The sequence below is a fragment of the Globicephala melas genome, chromosome 11 (assembly GCF_963455315.2).
Source record: "Globicephala melas chromosome 11, mGloMel1.2, whole genome shotgun sequence".
Classification (NCBI taxonomy): domain Eukaryota; kingdom Metazoa; phylum Chordata; class Mammalia; order Artiodactyla; family Delphinidae; genus Globicephala; species Globicephala melas.
In genome coordinates this window covers 27,020,523-27,038,417 of record NC_083324.2, presented here as the reverse complement: position 1 = coordinate 27,038,417, position 17,895 = coordinate 27,020,523, and the positions used below count along the sequence as shown (strand labels likewise).

General features: G+C 45.8%; 1 protein-coding gene across 20 annotated transcripts in view; it reads right to left on the bottom strand.

Annotated features, from left to right (window-relative positions):
- Nucleotides 1-17,895, bottom strand: part of CADPS (calcium dependent secretion activator) — an 804,342-nt gene that overhangs the window by 266,596 nt on the left and 519,851 nt on the right. For all 20 annotated transcript variants that reach the window (XM_060307918.1, XM_060307911.1, XM_060307913.1 and 17 more), the window contains one exon: nt 8,217-8,297. In XM_060307918.1, coding sequence (XP_060163901.1) covers nt 8,217-8,297 — 81 coding nt within the window. The remainder of the gene's footprint in view (nt 1-8,216; nt 8,298-17,895) is intronic.

Here is a 17,895-nt window from a genome sequence, read left to right as displayed (position 1 = left end):
TCTTCCAGTCCAAGAACGTGGTATATCTCTCCATCTCTTTATATCATCATTAATTTCTTTCATCAGTATCTTATAATTTTCTGCATACAGGTCTTTTGTCTCCTTAGGTAGGTTTATTCTTAGATATTTTATTCTTTTGGTTGCAATGGTAAATGGGAGAGTTTTCTTAATTTCACTTTCAGATTTTTCATCATTAGTGTATAGGAATGCTAGATTTCTGTGCATTAATTTTGTATCCTGTTACTTTACCAAATTCATTGATCAGCTCTTCTAGTTTTCTTGTAGCATCTTTAGGATTCTCTATGTATCGTATCATGTCATCTGCAAACAGTGACAGCTTTACTTCTTCTTTTCCGATTTGGATTCCTTTTATTTCTCTTTCTTCTCTGATTGCTGCGGCTAAAACTTCCAAAACTATGTTGAATAATAGTGGTGAGAATGGGCAACCTTGTCTTGTTCCTGATCTTAGAGGAAATGCTTTCAGTTTTTCACCATGGAGGATGATGTTGGCTGTGGGTTTGTCATATACGGCCTTTATAATGTTGAGGAAAGTTCCCTCTATGCCTACTTTCTGGAGGGTTTTTATCATAAATGGGTGTTGAATTTTCGAAAGCTTTCTCTGCATCTATTGAGATGATCATATGGATTTCTCCTTCAATTTGTTAATATGGTGTATCACATTGATTGATCTGTGTATATTGAAGAATCCTTGCATTCCTGGGATAAACCCCACTTGATCATGGTGTATGATCCTTTTAATGTGCTGCTGGATTCTGTTTGTTAGTATTTTGTTGAGGATTTTTGCATCTACGTTCATTGGTGATATTGGCCTGTAGTTTTCTTTCTTTGTGACATCTTTGTCTGGTTTTGGTATCAGGGTGATGGTGGCCTCGTAGAATGCGTTTGGGAGTGTTCCTCCCTCTGCTATATTTTGGAAGAGTTTGAGAAGGATAGGTGCTAGCTCTTCTCTAAATGTTGGATAGAATTCGCCTGTGAAGCCATCTGGTCCTGGGGTTTTGTTTGTTGGAAAAATTTTAATCACGGTTTCAATTTCAGTGCTTGTGATTGGTCTGTTCATATTTTCTACTTCTTCCTGGTTCAGTCTTGGAAGGTTGTGCATTTCTAAGAATTTGTCCATTTGTTCCAGGTTGTCCATCTTATTGGCATAGAGTTGCTTGTAGTAATCTCTCATGATCCTTTGCATTTCTGCAGTCAGTTGTTACTTCTCCTTTTTCATTTCTAATTCTGCTGATTTGAGTCTTCTCCCTTTTTTTCTTGATGGGTCTAGTTAATGGTTTATCAATTTTGTTTATCTTCTCAAAGAACCAGTTTTTAGTTTTATTGATCTTTGCTATCGTTTCCTTCATTTCTTTTTCATTTATTTCTGATCTGATCTTTAAGATTTCTTTCCTTCTGCTAAATTTGGGTTTTTTTTTTGGTTCTTCTTTCTCTAATAGCTTTAGGTGTACGGTTAGGTTGTTTATTTGAGATGTTTCTTGTTTCTTAAGGTAGGATTGTATTGCTATAAGCTTCCCTCTTCAAAATGCTTTTGCTGTATCCTATAGGTTTTGGGTCAACGTCTTTCACTGTCATTTGTTTCTAGGTATTTTTTGATTTCCTCTTTGATTTCTTCAGTGATCTCTTGGTTATTAAGTAGTGTATTGTTTAGCCTCCATGTGTTTGTATTTTTTACAGATTTTCCCCTGTATTTGGTATCTAGTCTCATAGCGTTGTGGTCAGAGAAGATACTTGATATGATTTCAGTTTTCTTAAATTTACCAAGGCTTGATTTGTGACCCAAGATAATATCTGTCCTGGAGAATGTTCCATGAGCATTTGAGAAAAATGTGTATTCTGTTGTTTTTGGATGGAATGTCCTATAAATACCAATCAAGTCCATCTTGTTTAATATATCATTTAAAGCTTGTGTTTCCTTATTTATTTTCATTTTGGATGATCTGTCCATTGGTGAAAGTGGGGTGTTAAAGTCCCCTACTATGATTGCGTCCCTGTCGATTTCCCCTTTTATGGCTGTTAGTACTTACCTTATGTATTGAGGTGCTCCTACGTTGGGTGCATAAATATTTACAATTATTATATCTTCTCCTTGGATTGATCCCTTGATCATTATGCAGTGTCCTTCTTTGTCTCTTCTAATAGTCTTTGTTTTAAAGTCTATTTTGTCTGATATGAGAACTGCTACTCCAGTTTTCGTTTGATTTCCATTTGCTTGGAATATCTTTTTCCATCCCCTCACTTTCAGTCTGTATGTGTCTCTAGGTCTGAAGTGGGTCTCTTGTAGACAGCATATATATGGGTCTTGTTTTTGTATCCATTCAGCCAATCTGTGTCTTTTGGTTGGGGCATTTAATCCATTTACATTTAAGGTAATTATCAACATGTATGTTCCTATTACAATTTTCTAAATTGTTTTGGGTTTGTTATTGTAGGTCTTTTCCTTCTCTTGTGTTTCCTGCCTAGAGAAGTTCCTTTAGCACTTGTTGTAGAGCTGGTTTGGTGAGGCTGAATTCTCTTAGCTTTTGCTTGTCTGTAAAGGCTTTAATTTCTCTATCAAATCTGAATGAGATCCTTGCTGGGTAGAGTAATCTTGGTTGTAGGTTTTTCTTCTTCATCACTTTTAATATGTCTGGCCACTCCCTTCTGGCTTGCAGAGTTTCTGCTGAAAGATCAGCTGTTAACCTTATGGAGATTCACTTTTATGTTATTTGTTGTTTTTCCCTTGCTGCTTTTAATATTTTTTCTTTGTATTTAATTTTTTTTTAAAGTAAGAGTGCTTGTTTATTTATTTATGGCTGAGTTGGGTCTTCATTGCTGTGCGAGGGCTTTTTCTAGTTGTGGTGAGCAGGGACTACTCTTTGCTGTGGTGCGCGGGTTTCTCATTGTGCTGGCTTCTTCTGTTGCGGAGCATGGGCTCTAGGCATGCGGGCTCAGTAGTTGTGGCTCGCAGGCTCCAGAGCGCTGGCTCAGCAGTTGTGGCTCACAGGCTTAGTTGCTCTGCGGCATGTGGGATCTTCCCGGACCAGGGATCGAACCCGTGTCCCCTGTGTTTACAGGTGGATTCCCAACCACTGTGCCACCAGGGAAGTCCCTGAATTTTTTTTTTTGTTTTTTTTTGCAGTACGCGGGCCTCTCACTGTTGTGACCTCTCCCGTTCCGGACGCGCAGGCTCAGCGGCCATGGCTCACGGGCCCAGCCACTCCACGGCATGTGGGATCCTCTGGGACGGGGGCATGAACCCGTGTCCCCTGCATCAGCAGGCAGACTCTCAACCACTGCGCCACCAGGGAAGCCCCCCTGTATTTAATTTTTGATAGTTTGATTAATACGTGTCTTGGTGTGTTTCTCCTTGGATTTATCCTGTATGGGACTCTCTGTGCTTCCTGGACTTGATTAACTATTTCCTTTCCCATATTAGGGAAGTTTTCAACTATAATCTCTTCAAATATTTTCTCAGTCCCTTTCTTTTTCTCTTCTTCGTCTGGAACCCCTATAATTCGAATGCTGGTGCGTTTAACGTTGTCCCAGAGGTCTCTGAGACTGCCCTCAATTCTTTTCATTCTTTTTTCTTTATTCTGCTCTGCATTAGTTATTTCCACTATTTTATCTTCCAGGTCACTTATCCGTTCTTCTGCCTCAGTTATTCTGCTGTTGATCCCTTCTAGAGAATTTTTAATTTCATTTACTGTGTTGTTCATCACTGTTTGTTTGGTCTTTGGTTCTTCTAGGTCCTTGTTAAACGTTTATTGTATTTTCTCCATTCTATTTCCAAGATTTTGGATCATCTTTACTATCATTACTCTGAATTCTTTTTCAGGTAGACTGCCTATTTCCTCTTCATTTGTTTCGTCTGGTGAGTTTTTTACCTTGCTCCTTCATCTGCTGTGTGTTTCTTTATCTTCTCATTTTGCTTAGCTTACTGTGTTTGGCGTCTCCTTTTTGCAGGCTGCAGGTTCGTAGTTCCCGTTGTTTTTGGTGTCTGCCCCCAGTGGCTAAAGTTGGTTCAGTGTGTTGTGTAGGCTTCCTGGTGGAGGGGACTAGTGCCTGTGTTCTGGTGGATGTGGCTGGATCTTGTCTTTCTGGTGGGCAGGTCTACGTCTGGTGGTGTGTTTTGGGGTGTCTGTGGCCTTATTATGATTTTAGGCAGCCTCTCTGCTGATGGATGGGGTTGTGTTCCTGTCTTGCTATTTGTTTGGCATAAGGTGTCCAGCACTGTAGCTTGCTGGCTGTTGCGTGGAGCTGGGTTTTGGCGTTGAGATGGAGATCTCTGGGAGATTTTTGCCGTTTGATATAACGTGGAGCTGGGAGGTCTCTGGTGGACCAGTGTCCTGAACTTGGCTCTCCCACCTCAGAGGCACAGCCCTGACACCTGGCTGGAGCACCAAAAGCCTATCATCCACACGGCTCAGAATAAAAGCGGGAAAAGAAACAAAGAAAGAAAGAAGAAGATAAAATAAAATAAAGTAAAAATAAAATAAAATAAATTTTTTAAAGTAAAAAATAATTAAGAAAAAATTTTTAATAAGTAAAAACGGAAAAAAAAGGACAGACAGAACCTAGGAGAAATGGTAAAAGCAAAGCTATACAGACAAAATCACACACAGAAGGATACACATACACACTCACAAAAAGAGAAAAAGGGAAAAAATATATATATATATCGTTGCTCCCAAAGTCCACCTCCTCAGTTTGGGATGATTCGTTGTCTATTCATGTATTCCACAGATGCAGGGTACATCAAGTTAATTGTGGAGCTTTAATCCGCTGCTTCTGAGGCTGCTGGGAGAGATTTCCCTTTCTCTTCTTTGTTCACACAGCTCCTGGGGTTCAGCTTTGGATCTGGCCCCTCCTCTGCGTGTAGAGGATCTGGCCCCTCCTCTGCCTCGCCGGAAGGCATCTGTTCTTCGCTCAGACAGGACAGGGTTAAAGGAGCCGCTGATTTGGGGGCTCTGTCTTACTCAGGCCGGGGGGAGGGAGGGGCACTGAGTGCGGGGCGAGCCTGCGGCGGCAGAGGCCGCTGTGACGTTGCACCAGCCTGAGGCACACCGTGCGTTCTCCCGGGGAAGTTGTCCCTGGATCCCGGGACCCTGGCGGTGGCGGGCTGCACAGCCTCCCCGGAAGGGGGGTGTGGAGAGTGACCTGTGCTCGCACAGAGGCTTCTTGGTGGCGGCAGCAGCAGCCTTAGCGTCTCATGCCCGTCTCTGGGGTCCGCGCGGTTAGCCGCGGCTCGCGCCCGTCTCTGGAGCTCCTTTAAGCGGCGCTCTGAATCCCCTCTCCTCGCGCGCCAGGAAACACAGAGGCAAGAAAAAGTCTCTTGCCTCTTCAGCAGCTCCAGACTTTTTCCTGGACTCCCTCCCGGCCAGCCATGGCGCACTAACCCCCTGCAGGCTGTGTTCACTCCGCCAACCCCAGTCCTCTCCCTGCGCTCCTACCGAAACCTGAGCCTCAGCTCGCAGCCCCGCCCGCCCCGGCGGGGGAGCAGACAAGCCTCTCGGGCTGGTGAGTGCCGGTCGGCCCCCATCCTTTGTGCGGGAATCTCTCCGCTTTGCCCTCCGCACCCGTTGCTGCGCTCTCCTCCGCGGCTCCGAAGCTTCCCCCTCCGCCACCCGCAGTCTCCACCCGCGAAGGGGCTTCCTAGTGTGTGGAAACCTTTCCTCCTTCACAGCTCCCTCCCTCTGGTGCGGGTCCCATCCCTATTCTTTCGTCTCTGTTTTTTCTTTTTTCTTTTGCCCTACCCTGGTACGTGGGGAGTTTCTTGCCTGTTGGGGGGTCTGAGGTCTTCTGCCGGTGTTCAGTAGGTGTTCTGTAGGAGCTGTTCCACATGTAGATGTATTTCTGATGTATTTGTGGGGAGGCAGGTGATCTCCGCGTCTTACTCTTCCGCCATCTTGAAGCTCCTCGCGAGAGTTCTTTGATCTTTGTTCAGAAATGAGCAACTTGGCGCACTATGTAACAGTTGTTCACCCATGGTCTTTTAAAAATTAAAATTAGCTTACGCAAGTTTCTAAAATTATCATGTTAAGCCTTAAAAGTAAACAAGACAAATAAAGGTGCCATGAGCTTGTTTTTGAAGTGTGTGTGTGTAAAATTTTCTTTAAGTGGCACGAATACTTATTAGTTGGGGATATAATAGTTGCCTAAGGGCAGGGCATGGACCAAATGACCTCTATTTTCTGGATAATCTGCTGAGGAGGTGCTGAATTTAGAGAAGTACATTCCGAAGCCTTATTGATGTTTACTCCCACATTAAGCAGGATTTTCAAACATAAGAGCCTTTTACACTACCTTTAGCCAGAGAACTACATACTACTTTTAGCCAGACGACCCGACCATAAACTTTGAAGGTGTCCAAGAACAAGATGCAGAACGTTTCAACACACGAAAGGGGATTTTCCTGCTTGAGCACGAAAAGGGATTTTCCTGCTTCTTGGAGTCTCTCTTTGGTTTCTCTTCCAGTAGAATTCCTTTCCACGGGTACAAATCCTGAGATGCTTCTTTCCATAGAGAGGAAGGCTGAACACCAAGCTCCACCCTGTGCTCATCCTCCCCCACACTCCGACCCCCATTTTTAAATTTTGCACGTAGGGTGAGCCCAGTCCTGATACTTAGACTTGAGTGAAGGGTCCATTGTAGCCTCTTAACTAGTACCTCTCATGTCCAGCCTAGATTTTCCCATCTCTAAAACAAGAATAACAAATGCCCCTATGGAACTGTTTGGAGGATGGAATGAGATGGCATATGTAAAGCATGTAACATGCTTGACGCAGAGTAAGTGCTGAAGAAATGCCACTAGCACGATTACTGTTAACACAAATGGTAGAACAGTTAGAATAGGAGATAGGGGCTTCCCTGGTGGCGCAGTGGTTGAGAGTCCACCTGCCAATGCAGGGGACACGGGTTCGTGCCCCGGTCCGAGAAGATCCCACATGCCGCGGAGTGGCTCTGGGCCCGTGAGCCATGGCCGCTGAGCCTGTGCTCCGCAACGGGAGAGGCCACAACAGTGAGAGGCCCGCGTACCGCAAAAAAAAAAAAAAAAAAGAACAGGAGATAATGCTTAGGCTCCCAGTCCTCAACAGGGAGACATCCCAACCCTAGAGCAATCCCATCTACTGGGAGACTCAGACACGTAAATGAATAGTCACCGTTCAGTGAACTGTCATAATAAAGGTTTACACGTGGCAAGAAGAAAGCACAAAGTGGGCAGGATGAGCTCAGCTCTTAGACAAGGGATTTTCAGTTGAGGACTGAAGGCTGAGTAGGAGAGCTTGCTAAGTGCAGGAGAGGAGAAAGGTCAATCCACATTGAAACACTAGTGGCTACAAAGGCACTGAGGTTGGAAAGGGCCTGGGATATTCAGAGGGAGACATTCTGTAGAGCTGGAATGGGGAGCTCTGGTGGGAAAGTTGTGGGAGGTGAGGCCAATAAAGAAGGATATGGTCTGTGGATTAAGAGCCTTGAGTATCATTCTAAAGCACTGAGATCTTGTTCTGGGGACACTGGAGGGTTCTATTGAAGGATTTGGAGGCTCTGTTATGAGATGTTCATATATGAGGTTTCGAATGATGATTACATGCAGGATGGACAGGACACAGGGAGGGAGTGAAGCCAGGGATATACCCACTAGGAGGCTATTGCAAGATCCAGGCGTGGAAGATGAGGGGCCTGAATCAAAGCACTAGCAGTGGTGCCGGAAACCAGTAAAGGGATCTGGCCCACATTTGGGAGGCAGAATCAAGAAGCCAGGTGGCAGACGGGAGTGTGGAGTGTTCTGGGGAGGAAGGAGAAATTGACAGTGACTGGGAGGTTTCATCCATGGTAACTGCGTGGAGGCCACGTGAGGAGTCTATGCAGGTGTGTGTACTCGGCGGGCAGTTAAGATTTGGAACACATCCAACCTGAAATGCAGGGGACTGGCCACGTGGAAATGCTCGACAGACAGATGGAAATGTAAGTCTGGGACTCAGAAGAAAGGTGAGGCTGGAGTTTGAGTATTGATTGGAGGATAGGAAATACATGAGCTGTGTCTAGGACACTTGCCCTGAGAAAGAAGGGTTGAGGACCCGACCAGGTGATTATCCTCTTCTTCCTGAGAAGGTAAAATTCTCAGTTTTATCTTTCCACGGCCCTTAACGATCAGTGCACTTCCGGTGTGGGGCTCTGGCCCAGTCCCCCAGCACATGTCCCCAGCGTTTCCTTACCCTGGCTATTTGGTCTGCCATTTGGAGACGTCCGTCCAGCTCTCGTCGGATCTGGGCCGCTTGCTCATCTGGATTGTCCAGCTGCACAAAAGCACAAATGTGGAGACTTTCAGTTTGGGTGACAAAAGCCAAGGAACTCACGACTTTACACCCAGCTACTCTGTGCCCCCACAGACCTATTCCACTAAAACGTAAGAATCGTGGGACACACAAATCCAGTTTGAGGGAAATCCCAAGTTAAATCGTTTTAAGGAGAATGTGATGGGGTAGGCAGGCTGTTGCTAAGAAAGACATCTAAATGCACTTGAATAAGAACCACCTCTGAACTTCTAGGCAGCAGTGCTTCTAATGAGGGCCTGACGCAGCTCTCCTGTTTTGGGGTCCAGCGAAGAAGTGTTTACAGGGCAGACGTACAAGGAAGGAGATGGTAATATAACTGTTAGTATCGTACCGAGCGGACATAGTCCGCATCCATGGCGCCTACGTGGCATATATCCTGCTGCTCTCCCACCCCTGGACCGTGGATGATTAGTTAATCATTGCATCCTTTCTCTCTGAGCCCTGAGACCTTTTCAACAAGTACTCCAGATGGCTGCTACCTCTCAGTTGGTGTTGATATCTTATATACGCTACTAGGTATAAAACAGATAACTAATGAGAAGCTACTGTATAGCACATAGTTCCCTCTACTCAATGCTCTGTGGTGACCTAAATGGGAAGGAAATCCAAAAAGGAGGGGATATATATATACGTATAGCTGATTCACTCTGCTGTACAGCAGAAACTAACACAACATTGTAAAGCAACTATACTGTAACAAAAATTACTTTAAAAAATTAAGCAGTAAAGTGGAAGTAGGTGCGAGCCTCCTTCTCCTAACGAATTGAATGCATGCATTAGAAACTACACAGAGTATGCTTCAACGGGAGGCCATCCGTAATTTGCTTGTGAAATTTGCACTTAGATAGTTACCCACTCAGGTGATTTTTGTCACATCTACGTTAAATTTACATCTGGCTTAAAAAAAAAAAAAAGAAATCTATCTTTGTCTTCTCTGATGGGTAGACAATTCGCTAACTTCTCTAGTGTCAGTTTTCCGATCCATAGAATGAAGGGGTTGGTTATGTAATCTCCATCATCCCTCTCCCATCTTTCTATAAATCTATGAAAGACATTGGCAAATATTTCTACGAAGGTCCATATAATTAACACTCTAGGCTTGGAGGGCCATAAGATCTCTGTTGCAGTGACTCACATCTTCCAATGAGATGTGAAAATGGACACAGGCAACACGTAAATGAATGAGCACTGCTGTGTTCCAATAAAATTTTATGCACAACAGGTGGCCGGCCATAGTTACTGATCCCTGCTCTAGGAACTGAAGTGCTCTCTTTACTTCCAAGCAAGCCTAGCGTTATACGTCAAGCTGTAATTGAGTCTGCTTTGTTCAGTACCTGATAAATTATTTTATTCACAGAAAAGTTTAATAAGTAGGGAACAGTGACATTCAAATGGGATGTACTCTATTCTTCTTTTCAGAACAGATTAACTCACAACAAAAAGTAGATAAAGAAATATGTGAGTTTTCTAAGTCCCTTTCTCTTAAAAGCCATTTTTATTCAGAAATCTGAAAAGTATGGAATTTTATTCAGATATTTGAAAATGAAAACCCAGCTCCATGCTTAAAAAAGAATCTAATCTATGCTATGAAGTGGTATAGAAAATAAGTTATTTCTAATAGGATGTAAATAAGAACACTGGACACTTTATGGTCATGGTTTTGAAGCATCATGAATAGCCTTCTTGGGTTTGTTATACAAAACATAAAAATCTATCTGGCTTTCTGCGCTGCATTTTTATCACCCTGTTCAATTCAGGAGTTGCCTTCTATTCTTTTCCCCACAGTTTTGATAAGCAGGACTGTTTTCTAGATCATAAAGATGGGACTGTTACTTTTGGTCATATATTCTAAAGTAGCATTTCCAAACGGGTGTTCTGCTGGACAACACCCTTATTACAGACTCCAGAGGAAAGGATCGACAAGGGCTCCAAAAGCAGGGCTAGAGGGCTTCCCTGGCGGCGCAGTGGTTGGGGGTCCGTCTGCCGGCGCAGGGGACACGAGTTCGTGCCCCGGTCCGGGAAGATCCCACATGCCGCGGAGCGGCTGGGCCCGTGAGCCATGGCCGCTGAGCCTGCGAGTCCGGAGCCTGTGCTCCGCAACGGGAGAGGCCACAGCAGTGAGAGGCCTGCGTACCGCAAAAAAAAAAAAAAAAAAAAAAAAAAGAATGGCTAGATAAGTTTGTAAAATGCTGTGTCGAAATGCACAAAATCTCTGAGAAGCTCAGCAGTAAGGAAATCTGTCAGCTTTTGACCAACTCAACTATTATTTAACTTAAATTTTTATTTTTTGCATAACGCCCAGAGAACATGAGTTGGAAATCCTGTTCTAAATAAATCAAGAGAACCACTGGAGAGCGTTCACACCACTAACCAGTGGTCCCTCCATCACCACTTGCAATAGGCACACGTGGGAAACATGGTATCCTCCGTGCTGGTTTTAAGCTCCAATGAACTGTTTTTATTCTATTCCCTTGGAAGCCCAAGACTTTTTCATACCCAGGTGCAAACCCACTGGGAACACTCAGAAATATCCTGTTCAAAATACATATGCAAAGAAAACATCTGACTACTTCACTGAGAAGAAGCAAAATGATTCGGTTAGGGGCTAATGTTGGGGGGTTCTGTCAGAAGATACGATGCTCGAGGTTAAAAGTGAAAAGAAAAAACAACCCAACAGAACCATCCCCATCATGAAATTTCTCAGAGGTGTCTGAATTCTCCCACTGGCCTCACCAAATACAATTAGAAACAGCAGAGGATGCCAGCAGTGAAGATGAGCAGGCTAGGTCTACACAAAGCTTCATTCATTGGTTCATTTATTCACTCATCAAATTTTTATGGAATGTCTTGCTATGCAGGACACTGGAATACAGAAAGGAACAAGACAGACCCAGTTCCTGCCTCCATGGAACTTAAATCTAACAAGAACAGGTATGGCTATTTGAATAATCTGGGCACAAAACAGAGGGGATTAGCATTTATTGATGCCTATTTCAAGACCAGGGACTGTATGACCTATATTAAAGCCTTCTCTAAGGGGTCCCAAGAAATAGATGTTAACGTGCATTCTCCCAGGAAAAGGATTCTGGGGTCAAGAAACACTGCTCCTTCCTGAAAATTTATAATACGTATTAGCATAATTAAGATTCGAAGAAATTCTAGAGTAAATCATCTTGTTTAACTGTGTTTAACTTTGTCTTTGACACAATTTTTTCACTGAAAACAAGTATTTCACAGAGCAGTTTGAGAAATTCCCAAGTAAAACAGCTTTATGAGGTATGTACCGCTATTATTCCCATTTGACAGACGAGGACACCAAGTCTCTATAAGGTTCAGGAATGTGGTAAAGTGGCATGAGCCATTTGAAATGGGAGTTGGCTCTGCCTCAGACTGGAACTCTTCTGTTCTGCTTTATGTTGACTTGCTTCTTTAGTGTATTGTTTTGGTTTTCTAATTGGCCCTGACAACTAACTCCACACGCCTACGTGGTTCAGTTTAATACAAAGAGCCGCCACGCGGGGGCAGAGAAATGTCTACCGTCCATTTCCTATCATGACTGGTTTCTTCCGGGGAGGCTGTTGCAGTGCAAGAGCCCTCCCTAAGAAATAACAGTAATGGGTATGTTCTTAACCTGGCTTTGCCACTTAGTAGCTGTGTGACCTTGGGCAAGTTACTTAACCTCTCTGTGCTCAGGCCTCGTCATCTGATTAATCAGTATAATAAGTCTACCCCAAGGCTGTCATGAGGATTCACTGAGACCACAGATATAAAGCTTTCAGCCCAGTGCCTGGCATTCAGCAAACCCTCAGGAAACAGTGGCTGTTGTTTGCGTTATTAGAACAGCCCACGCTGGCTGTATTTCTGACGCGGTCCACAATGGGGCATCAGAGATTCAGGTGAGAAAGTGCCAGATGGGCTAGTGTCCCTCCCTGGTGTGGATGCGGGGTCTTGGTGTGATAGTCTGTGTCCGGAGAGGAAGGTGATGGGGGTTTCCATCTCTGGATGAATTTCTTTGGCTTCTCAGTGTATCCTACTTTCTCCAGAGTCAAGTCCTTTGCTCCATTAGACTTTAATTAGCAGGAGTGACCAGAAGGAGGGCGCTGCTGCCTGAGAGCTAATGAGCTGAAGGGAAGATGGAAACAGAAATGCAACCGAAGCTCCCTAAAATAGCCTGGTGTGAGAGAGAAGGCCATCCTCCATCAAAAACCTTGACAGCCCCGCTCTATGAAACCCCCCCAAATAAAGAGAAATCAAGTAATTACCTTTCAACTGCTGGAAAGAAAAGGCCAGAGAGTGAGCTTCCATGGAAACGAGGTTCTGTTTACCTCATTGGTCTTTTCCACTGAGGAAAGGAAAGATCCCCAGGCGAACCAGGCCAAGGGCAAACTTTCCCCGGGACAGCTCGTTAGGGTTAAAATATGTACGTGTGCAAGAAGGCTTTTCACCTAATTAGCCAAATAATCTTCCTACTAGTGGAGGTCAAACAGAGGTACTGTGGTTGTTTTGATTCGCCAGCCAAGCAAAGGGAACTATTTCCTTGGGCTCTTCTTTTAAAGTGATGGAGAACTCAGCTCGGTGCTGGGTAAGTGCAGACAGGTACCACCTAAGCCACAGGTTCAAGCCCATCCCGAGGTCTGGGATTCTCTCCACTCACAGCTGTGTCCCTTCGGTCAGTGCAGACACGAGAACCCAGACCAGCATCGCCGTCGGGCTCGTTCGCCCTGGCAGGAGCACCGCGTGGTGGAGGACCCCGTCCGGGGGAGTCTGCAGCCAGCTATCCCACTACCTGGTATGCAGGACCTTGTTATGTCTCTTAACCTCTTTGAGCCCCGGTTTCTTCGACTGTAGAGGGGGGACCATTTTTATCTTGCATGGCTACTGAGAGGACTGAATGAGACCATGTGTTTCAAAGGCAGTCAGGCCTCCTTGGGTCCAACTCTCGGCTCTGCAATTTCCTTACTCAAAGGGATCACACAGGTGGCTGAACCTCTCTAAGCCTCAGCTTTCTTGTCTGTAAAACGGGGGAGAACATAAGAGACCTACGTCAGTGTGTTGACAGAAGGATGGAGTGGGGTGATCATGTATGCACAGCACCTAGCGTGGCGCTGGCACATAGCAGGTCCTATAGCTTAGCAACGAGTTTCTAGAATGATCCCTTTTGAGGGTGGGCGCTCATCAGATGTTCACTCCCCTCCCTGCCCTTTGAGATTTATGAAAGAAACCAAGGGAGCCCTGGCGTGGACAGGAGGTGCCTGTGTGCTGGTCACGCTTTACCCTTAGCTGGCGGATCTCGGGCCAAGGTCACGACCTCTCTGTCCACAGCCCCTTCATGTGATAAATGAGAAACCCTAAGTGATTATGTTCCAGGAGTCTCTGAAAAGCCTAGACGAGCATTTCTCAAAGTTATATTCTGGGGAAGCCTGGTCCCGCAGATCCTCTATGAGAAAGGGTTCTGTGGCCAAATAAAATCTCCCTCTCTCCCCTTCCTGGAGAAGCCACAAGACACATTGGTGAGAAATGTTACACAAAGGCAAGCTTGTGTGGGCCCATATTTCCCAAACTTCTCTGAACACGTGGGTAATACGTTTGAACACCCCGGCATACTTTGGGCTAAGCTCACCGAGGCAATTCTCTCATGTGCTTCATTTCTCTCATGTCCACGGACAGAATTTTGGAGGGAGAGATAGAGGCAGGTGGGAAGCAACCCCACTAAGTAAATAGGTCTATATCTCAGTGAAAAGGGAATGCCCATCCGGGAACACCCTGTCTGACCTCTGGGGTGATGGAGATATCATCTCAGGGCCCAGGCATGCAGCCTCGTCATTAACCCCAAAGCCCTGGGCCTTGACAGTGTGCCTGGGTACCGGCTTTCCCTAGGGATGCCTCAGTTCTCTGGGGCTTACACATTATGATGCTGGGGAGGCGAGTCCAACTCTGGACCCGTCCAAAGTCATCACTGTTTCTACCACCAGGTAGCCTGCGATCAAGCAAAGAGAGGACGTGATTCAAATATGCAGAAAGTTGAAATAAACAGGCAGATTACTTGATGCATTGTTTGAGTAACTGTTCTGATTTCTGAACAAGTCTCTAGGCCTCAGCCTCAAAGCAAATGGACCAAGTTCAGCCTCAGGACTATACTGACATGATCCAGGACTGTGGCTGGAAGGAGATTTAAAGGTGCCGCAGTGACCTCAAGTTGGGGTGGAGGCCCTGCTGAGCTCTGTGGCCTGTCGGACACCACCTCCACTCAGTCCGCTGCACAGGGTCCCCACTGGGGCTTCTGGAACGGTTTGCTTTCTCCTGCGGCCAGATCTTTGCACACCCTGTCCCCCACACCTGGAACACTCTCCCTTGTCTCCCCCATTGGCTGGTAACCCTAACCCTAACCTCCTTCATCCTTCAGCTTTGCAGCAAAGTCTTTTCTGACCCTTCCAGATTCGGCGCGTTTCTCCTGTCATATGTTCTCCCGGCACTGTGCACCTCTCCTTTATTAGCGTTTATTGCAATTTTAATTTTACATCCACTCATGTGATTGTGTGATGTCTACCTACCAGACTGTAAGCTCTGTGAGGACAGGTGCATGTGATTTCGCTCACCTCTGCATCCCCGGCACCTAGCCTAGCACCGAATACAGAGTGGGCTCTGATGACTGCATGGCCAACTGAAGGACTGAGTCAATTAACTGTGACCCAGAAGGAAAGCGGCCCGCCCACAGTAACACCATCATCAGTGAGAGAGCTGGGACCATGTTCCCAACCTGCTCACTTCTATGCTATGTCTTGCTGCTTAGCAGCTGCATCCTGGGAAGTGCCAGTTTCTGCAGAAATAGGTAAAGACTGAACTTGGCTGGCCTATAACCAGTCACATCACTGATAAAGCATCCTTAATTCCAGACTGCGGGGGACTGAGGCAGGTGGGCCTGTCAGCAGCTGCGGTGCAAGCCACCTGCCGACCTGGGTTGAGCTCCATCTGTTCCCCTTGTTTCCCCTCTACTTCCCAGCCTGGTCCCTCGGTGCCCACGGATTCGTGTCTGAGCAGGAGGTGCGACTGCGGAGGAGGGTAGAGGTGCCTCCCATACGGCACTCTCATCAGTGGCACAGCCCCCCTTTCCTCCAAAGCCCTGTGTTTTTTATCCTCCTTCAGACACAAACTGCTCCAGCCAATGGTGCCTTCCTGGTGCACTGCAGTCTGGAAAGTTACAGCTGCGACAGTGTCAGTTCCCAATCAGGGGATATGGGTGCCCGAGCTCCAGCCTCAAGAAGGCACTGAACTTTGGATGTTGGCTACGTTATTGCATTCAGTGCCTGGCTGCCACTTCCCAACTCCTGTCCTGCCATCTCTTACAGCCTGTCTCTCCTTTGTCCACCTCTAAGGTGGAGGCTGTAGAATAGCGTCAGCCCTCTCTTGTCTAGGATCAGTTGTTGCCTTTCCACTCTGAAGCCAAGCAACACTGAACAAGTTATTAGGTCTCTCCACGTCTTCACTTTTAATTTTTTCAACTCTCTTAACTCTACAGCGGGAATAATAATGAGAATACCTCCCTCGTAGGATTGATAAGAGGTTAAATGAGATGGTATGTGTATGATGCTTAGCAGGGTGCCTGGCATGCAGTCACTTTCTGTAAATCTTAGCAGCTATTAGCACGTGGCATTCCGCAGCACAAATTCTTCACCCTAACACAAATTCTGATTCTAATAACACTTCAAGTGGCAGAACAGTTTTCCCCAGCTTTCAGGTAGGAAACCAAGCTTCAAAAGATGAAGTAGGGCTTCCCTGGTGGCGCAGTGGTTGAGAGTCCGCCTGCCAATGCAAGGGACACGGGTTCGTGCCCCGGTCCGGGAAGATCCCACATGCTGCGGAGCGGCTGGGCCCGTGAGCCATGGCCTCTGAGCCTGCGCGTCCGGAGCCTGTACTCCGCAACGGGAGAGGCCGCAACAGTGAGAGGTCCACGTACCGCAAAAAAAAAAAAAAAAAAAAAAAAAGATGAAGTAGTTTGTCGGTAGTTTCAGAGGTAGGTGATCCTGCACAGAGGGGACAATCCTGAGAAAACAGAGCATTGATTTTAGGATCAGAAAACCTTAAGATCAAACCCTACCTTTGTCACATACTCACTGTGTGACCAGGGCCAGGGAACTCTACCTCTCTGAGCATCTATACCTGGAGCTCTAAAATAATACCCTCAGAGGACTACTGTAATGATAATCATAACAGACATTTCCACACTCCAGGGGTTCGACATATTGTAGGTTTACTATTACTTCTATTATTATCACTGGGGATGAATCTGATGAGATCTGCAGCCGTGCCTCTGATGTAAGTCTTCCCTGGGGCTCTTTTCCAAGGTTATTTGTGGAGTTTGATGTCCTGTGCACACACAATTATATTGTTTTTCTAAAACTCAACCAAGGAGATACCACCCCATTTGTGGACGAGTTAAAATAAGATCACTAGTGCCTTTCCTTACCGTGCCTTATTTCCTCTCCAAGAGAAGACCCTGAATAGGTCAAAGTCTCCATTCTGAAGGATGCACTTCTCCTTGACTGCATAAGGCAAGGTTTAGCTCTCAGAGTTTGCCAGCCAATGAGAACATCCTCTGCATGCGAGTCACCCATTTTATGTCTTTACTGGCTTCTGGCAATGCAGTAAATATAACCCAAGAGCTCCAAATGCAGTAACTCTCGGAGTGAGCAGCAAATAAATATATAACAATACTCTGGATGGAAAACCAATCCATTCCTTTATGATCCTGCAGTGCTCAACCAGCCTTCCCCCATCCCCACCCCAGTCCTGCAATGACCTCCCCTCTGCTTTCCACCATTTCAAATCTGACATACCATCCGGGTATGGTCTGGTTTCAGACATGCTTTCTTTAGGGAAGCCCTCCTTGATTGCTTTGGCCATGTATCAACTTGCTCTTGTAGGCAGCACTGGCCAGTCTAGGATCTCAACCTCCTCTGTGTCACATGTTTCCGATTTCCCTTCCTGCCAGAATAGCTGTAGGGCACAATGGTCAGGAACCTAGGGAACCAGAAACAGACCTGGGCTCAAATCTTTGCTCTGCCATTTACCAGCTCTGTGACACTGGGCAATATACTCCCTGTGTCTGCCGCTTCATCTGCAGAATGGGAGTCCTAATAGTAACAATGCCAACAGCAGAGGCTTGTCATGAGAATAAAAGAAGACAGTACTCATAAAGCACTTGGCGTGATGCCTCGAATATGATGTAGGGCCAAACAGTCAAGGCTATGATTTAGTACTACTGAGGCCACAGACTATGGTTTTTATCCAGCATGAAGGACACAGCTGTGCCTTTTACGGATCATCTTAATGGTCTTCACAGCTGGGGCTGGGAGATGGTCCAATTCACCTGCACCATCCTGAAGACACAGAACCTTAAGCCACTCAGAGAAGAGAATGGACACTGTCTTTCAGGGTGGGAGTGTGGCCGCTGAAGCTCAGGGGATGGAAGAAGCAGGTGGTTTTGTGCTTGGGACTCGGCTGATTTATTCCTTCTTAACTATGAAGACACATCTTCAATATCTCTTGAATCCATCTATTT